Source organism: Lactuca virosa, chromosome 8, assembly GCF_052849685.1.
Source record: "Lactuca virosa cultivar CGN04683 chromosome 8, Lactuca_virosa_CGN04683_v6, whole genome shotgun sequence".
Taxonomy (NCBI): Eukaryota; Viridiplantae; Streptophyta; class Magnoliopsida; order Asterales; family Asteraceae; genus Lactuca; species Lactuca virosa.
This window is the reverse complement of record NC_136433.1, coordinates 373888191-373894734: the sequence shown is the minus strand read 5'-3', so window position 1 is coordinate 373894734 and position 6544 is coordinate 373888191. Positions and strand designations below refer to the sequence as shown.

The 6544-nt window shown below is 36.0% G+C and overlaps 1 protein-coding gene across 12 annotated transcripts in view; it reads left to right on the top strand.

Annotated features, from left to right (window-relative positions):
- Positions 1 to 3185: 3185 nt before the first annotated feature.
- LOC145132663 (biotin carboxylase, chloroplastic-like) overlaps positions 3186 to 6544 on the top strand; it is a 3698-nt gene continuing 339 nt past the window's right edge. Inside the window, exons 1-12 of one of the 12 annotated variants that reach the window (XR_013718176.1) lie at positions 3202 to 3374; positions 3522 to 3668; positions 3749 to 3976; positions 4094 to 4172; positions 4267 to 4320; positions 4495 to 4578; positions 4677 to 4707; positions 4779 to 4860; positions 4980 to 5385; positions 5564 to 5782; positions 5988 to 6041; positions 6293 to 6544. The exon at positions 6293 to 6544 is cut by the window's right edge and continues 339 nt beyond it. Coding sequence is in view for 8 of the 12 variants with exons in the window: in XM_079067542.1 (XP_078923668.1) it covers positions 4618 to 4707; positions 4779 to 4866; positions 4980 to 5188 (387 nt within the window). In the remaining 4 variants the exon portion in view is untranslated. Of the gene's footprint in view, positions 3375 to 3521; positions 3669 to 3748; positions 3977 to 4093; positions 4173 to 4266; positions 4321 to 4484; positions 4708 to 4778; positions 4867 to 4979; positions 5386 to 5563; positions 5783 to 5987; positions 6042 to 6292 lie in introns of all 12 variants that reach the window. The other 11 variants (XR_013718175.1, XM_079067549.1, XM_079067542.1 and 8 more) reach the window with 11 other exon arrangements.

The window sequence follows — 6544 nt, the reverse complement described above, 5'->3', positions numbered from 1 at the left end:
TCAAATGTATTCTTAGAGTACGGGTTAAAAATCCCTGTAAGTTATAGCCAGAATCTCTTGTAGGGAGAGCGTGATAATTGTGTATAGATGTATATTGGGATTGTCACCCCACACCTTGCTTCTAGCTACAGTGGGACCTGCAGGTCTACGGGTGACAAAAGTCATAACAAATTATAACGTCTGAAAAACATTGTAACAGGTCATCAGGTTGTAGTATGGTTATAGCAACTCACATAGGGAGTTAACATCATTTAAATTTTACAGGGAAATTCTACTTTAAAAAGGAAAACAAAAAGGGGTTTTATCTATTTAAAACTGCATTCTTCGTTTAAATTACGAACACACACACTCATGCATTCAGTCTTGGGATTTAAGACTACATAATATTTTATGAGGAAAATATTGGATTTTTCTTGTGTATACATTACATTTTACCAGTAAAGGTTTTTCCAACATTTCACCCAAAAGCTTATGAACTCACCAACTTAATTGTTGACACTCTTTCAAAACTACTTGTATTCTCAGGAAACCAGTGAAACAGGTAATCAACTGCTTTTGAGGATGGGACGCCATACGTCAAATTATACATTTTTGTCATCATAATGTAATTGATTTTGAAACATGTAAACTCATACTATGGTGTAACTTTTTCAATTATATTTATGATGGTTGTATTTACTATGCGCACTATTATACTCGTTGTTGTGATACTATACATGAAGTCCTCCACCCCTGAACGTTTCCGCCATCCAGGGTTTGGGGGTGTGACAAAACCACAAATAGGAATAAAAGAATCGTCTCCCATTTTCAGCACCGACCCATCTTTAAGCGGAGTTAATATTTCAAATATCCGTTTATCCTTGCATACATGGTTCGTTGCACCGGAGTCGATCCACCAAGCAACATCATCATCCTGCACATAGAATGATTCAGGTATAAATGAAACATAATAAACATAATTCTGATTAGAATTATCAAAGTTAGTCAAAAACTGACCTCCTTTAACTTGGGTCGAAGACCCGTTCACTTTCCCATTGGCTCCACTGTTTCCAGCACCATTGTTTCCCAAATTCACACGATAATCATGCTTGCAATGCCCAACTTGATTGCACCTCCAACAAACCAGAGCCTTTCTCTTTTTGTTGGAGTTGCTTGGGACATATTCTTGCTTACGTTTTCCATGTCCTTTGTGGTTCTGGTTCCTTGGTTTGTTTTCAACCATATGAACCGAGGGCTGTCCAGGTTCAACTTTTCCTTTGGGTTTTTCAGATTTCTCACTTTCCTTCGCACGAAGAGATTCTTCAATACGAATGTGACTAGCAAGTTGAACCAATGACAGTTCCTCCTTTTGATGTTTCAAGTTATGTTTGAAGTCTTTCCAGGACGGAGGCAGTTTGTCAATGATAGTGGACACAACAATGGATTCATCCATATTCATACGGTGCAGTTTAAACTGACCGTATATGCCAAGGAGTTCATTGTACTGTTCAGTGACAGACCTTGAATCTTCCATCTTATAATTATTAAAGTCACTGACCAAAAAACTTCTTGCTAGAAGCATCCTCAGTAATGTATTTCAGTTCAAGGGTGTCCCACAACTCCTTGGCACACAAGGCTTCACTATGGATATCAAATAATGCATCAGACATACCGTTCATAATGTGACCTTTGCAGATGTAGTCATCATTGTCCCACTTCTGTCTCTTTCTTGTCTCTTCATCCGTCTCAACAACACCTTCTGCAGGCTCTGCTGGTCTTGGAGTAGTCAGCACGTATGCTGCTTTTAGAGTAGTCAGCATGAAGTGCATCTTCTTCTTCCAACGCTTGAAGTCGACACCTTTGAACTTCTCCAGTTTGGCAAACTTGGTAGTCATCTCGCGGATTGAGTCACCCATCTCCAGGAACAGAAAATATGAGTTCGATTATTGGGAATTTAGGGTTTGTGGTGGAGATCTGGATACCGACTTGGATAGTGATGTCACTTTCCGAACTGATATTTCTACCCTATGACTGGGTTACAAGAAATTCAGCCTAGGATAATCCAAGTGGACACTTACGATTCTAGGCACAAAAATCGTAAGCCAAAATGCTAGAGGATTCTGTGAAAGTATGATGAAAAACGAGAGCTTAAGATAGTCCCCCTCTTCTGAAAAGAAGAGCTGTTTATATAATAAACGATATTAGGGTCTTTTTAGGTTGGGCCGTCATTAGTTGCTTTGGAAGCAAGTAATGTTAATCCGGATTTAATGAGGATTTAGGGTTACCAAAACTAACGAGTTTCGTTAGTTTTACCATAAACACCCTCAAGAAATTGAGTTTCGTTAGTTTTACCAGGTCAGCGGGACCCCAGCCAGGGGCTCTGCCCCTTGGACCCTGCTAGGGGCGCTGCCCCTAGACCCCGCCAAAGGGGCGCTGCCCCTTTGGAAACCCCGGACCCCCAACTAGTCGTCAAACCGGCTTCTAATTCGATCTTATACATGTGTGCACTCCGCACAATCCCGTACATATAATAGAGTACAAATTATGAAGCCCCTTAGCTCACATGTTAGTTCCGGTTACTTAAAATGACATGGTGACACTAAAATCACCAACAAGATTCAGATGAATTTTCATTCTTATGACCCTTCCAATTTTATTAAAGTGCTATATTATTTCATGAGATTCTTTTGAACATGTGTTGTTTGGTCCATAACCCCTTCATCTATATCATTTTTAAATTTTTTTAAAGAAACTCGAGTGTTCTTTTTTGACTGCTTAAAAAACTTTTTTTATTTTCTATTTATACATTTTTTTAACTAATGCATTATAGTTTAAATGTACAATAAAATAGATAAATAAAATTTCTTTTCTATTTATTCATTTATACATTTTTCCTGTCAAAAGTAAAAGAAAAAAATAACAATATAGTTTTATTGACTTGTTTATTATATCACCCTACTTGCAAGCTTTATACTAAAATTTTATTTTTGATGTTTTTTTGAGGTTCGGTGTTTAATTGTTGGTACCTTCATTCTCTTTTGACTTATTATATATATACTTAATTTCCGGGAGCCTTATATAGAGTTTCTTTTTTGGTTTTACTACTTTTGCCACATAACTTTCGCTTTTCCACATTTTGGCCGCATAGCTTTTCTATATTGTAACTTTTGCAACCTTATTTAGATTTTTTTAAGCTTTAGTCCCTTGACTATGTTCATCCCTGCTTTTTGACCGTCAATGTTTTGAGTCGGTTGCTCCTTCCACCGCTTCTCCCACCCAATCAGATGTTGCACAGCCATGGACATCAATCATTATCTTTCTCCTTCGATTAAATCCATTCTTATTCCAAAGCTCTTTCTTCTTGGCTCCGCCGCTTCGCTTCCGATTAGACCAAGGTGAGATCGTAGAAAAACTCAATTTCGTATTTCACCTGAATATTTTAATTTAATTATAAAGACTGAATTCTTATTCCATTCTATTCATTTTTGGTTTTGTTTTTTTTCGATTTCTTCATGTTTCAAATTGAAAAACATGTAACACAGAGGGCAAAATCGATACCTCTATGTCACGGGAACAAAAAAACATATGAGTGCAGCCGCCGATGGTTACGGTGCCGACCAACGGAGGGTGCAGCGGTGATGGATGGAAATTGCCCAAGCAATATCACAGTAAACGTATCAAATATCGAGGTAAGTTCTCCTATCCATACTTCAACACTCTGTTTAAACCGAAAAAGGATAGATCTTTAAAGAGTTTCATTTGAATCAAGGTCAAAGCAGGAAGAGTTTATCACACCTGTTGTGTGGGCGTGAAGAATATGAAAAGACGCAGACAATATCAGGGCAGGTGACTGGCTTCGGTCATACCCAGGAAGACGATTTAGCTATACAGAGCCACATGATTTTCAGATTTGAAAGAGACTTTAATGATGCACACCAACTGCTCGATAAAATTCTTGAACCATGTTTCTAAATTTTTTTGCAGTCTGTTATTCAACGTAAGCTTAGTTTTGGTCATGAAAACTTTTTCACCGTCTTTATGATGATACTGCTTTTTGGTTGTGAAATGAAAATGAAAAAACTGAAAGATGGTTTGCTTTTTGTGTTAACTGCAGGTCATGTCAATGCATTTATAGAGAAAGTGAAATTCAATTTGATCTATGCGACAAAGGATGCTAAATTGTTGATGATCAGGTTAATTCCCCATCCGATAAGCCATTTCTTTACTTTAATTTCTTGAATTTGTCATTCTTAGATACTTACTGCTGAATTTGTTTCTAAATTTAAGAAAGTTAAAGGGAAAGCAGTTGATTTGGACAACAAGAAGTTTCTAATCTTTAAGGTTTGAGAATAACTAAAGATCATGTTTTTCATGTGTTTATTACAAAATTTTGAATTACAGCTCTCTTAAGTTTTTCAACGTCAGCTTCAGAAGTTGTTGTTCATGTGTGAATGTTTGCAACCATTAAGTAATGGTCCCACATTTAATTGTCCATTTTAACACAGCTTCTCATAGGCACTGTTGATCGAGGGGTAAAGCATGGAATGTTGATGCAAAAAAAGTTGTTTGTGATCTCAATACAGCTGAAGCATTTCAAAGGTTTATGCCTAATATAGTAATATCAGTCATGGATGTACCATGTTGCATCCTGGTTATGGTTTCCTTGCTGAGAATGTTGTTTTTGTTGAGATGTGTAGAGGACATGGAATCAACTTCATTGGCCCAAATGTAAGTAACTTATTATTACTATTACTATTATCTAGATTGTTTAATATGCTATAATTAATGCATGTTTGCAGCCTGACAACATTCGTGTGATGCGGGACAAAGCAACTGCTAGAGATACCATGAAGAATGCTGCTGTTCCATGTGTACGTGGAGGTGAAGGTCTATTACACGTATTTTGATTCATCTACATTATTATAATATTGAATTCTTGATGCCAAAACATCAACTTTTTGTATTGATGACATGTGTTTTGATTCTTATAATAATAACAGAGCAAAGAGGAAGGCATCATGATCTGCACCCCACCGCCTTACTACTTCCTTCTTTCTCTCTCTGTCTCTCTCTCGCCAAGAAATCCGCTTCTCCACTATTGATTTGCCGCCCAGGTTTTCTCCATTGTCAGGCTAGCCTAAGGCATGGTCAACCTGGCCAACGGCTGAAGGAGCTGTTGATAAGAAGAATTGATATTCAGTTTCAGTGAATTTGCTAGACCTGATTACCTTTTTTTTTGTATTTCTTCTGTTCATGATCTGGAGTTTTTTAGATATAACTGGACAACTTTTAGGAATCTTTCGGGAATCGTTTGTGGTTTCTAATATTACTTAAGAGTATAGAAGCAATTCTGGAACCCGCACATTGGTATGAGCATAAGGAGTCTCAAGTGATTTTTAGTTTAAGGTGCTTATTTTAAAATATTTCATTTGCATATTTTTTTCCATAAAGATTTTTTAAAATATTTTATTTTTAATTATGTGTGGGCAACTATGGGATATAAATATGGGTCCTGCCTCACTTGCTACTTTATATAAGGTAATTATAAACGATTTAATATCTAACAAGTTTGAATGTTGTCTAGCTGGATTTGAACAACAGATAGCACGTGGTTCTTACAACTTGATGTTAATGAAATAAATGAGGAGGAATATGACAAATTTTTAGCAAGATCAGAGCATAAGAAGCTTCTTGCATGATTGGAACTATCAAGGCAAAGTAGCGCAGGCTGGTTATTGACCATTATGCCCCTGGTCATTTAAAAGTCTTTTGGCATCGTTTTGGCTTTTACTTTGTTTTTTAGGTTCGTATTTTTTTCATAGTAAAAAGTACACAACTCATAAACTATTCTATTTTTGGCTATTACAATATTTTTTTATTACGAAAAATGACAACGCACTTTAGTTTTTTATAAAAAAAAAATGAAGGTCGTGTACTTTTTACTATTAATCACGTTTTTAAAGATTATCTTATCAGTGAATCTAAGAAATTAGTTGGAATGGTTACAGGAAAAGGACAAGAAATTAAAGTCTGTGAAAAGGCAACAAATGACACACCTTCGGGTAAGTAACACAATATATTTCTCTATTTTTTAACTTATTTAATGACTATTATGCCCTTGGTCGTTTAAAAGTCTTTTGATGTCATTTTTACTTTTAAAAGACTGATGTGTGAACGCATTGGATAGCAAATGTAACCTCACACTGGACCAAAACCAATACCAACAAACTTATCCTACTGCTACTAAAACAAAAAAGTAAAGTGATTCATATTTAGTTAAGATTTCATTTTGATTTTCTTATATGGTATTCAGGGAACAAAAATGGCTGAAAGCCTTCTTTGGTTTCTGTATTACTTTGACATGGATGAAGCTGACTTGATTGAACGATTTGTTTCTTAGCTTAAATTTTTTTCATGTACATCATATGTCTTGTATTGTATTGTGTTGTAAAAAGTAAAATCATCTCATTTTTGTTGCATTTTATGGTGTCATGTGATAAAACTGCTATTACAAAGTATCAGGTCGACCAAAGCAACAATTCGAGAAGGTATGGAGAGGAGAAAA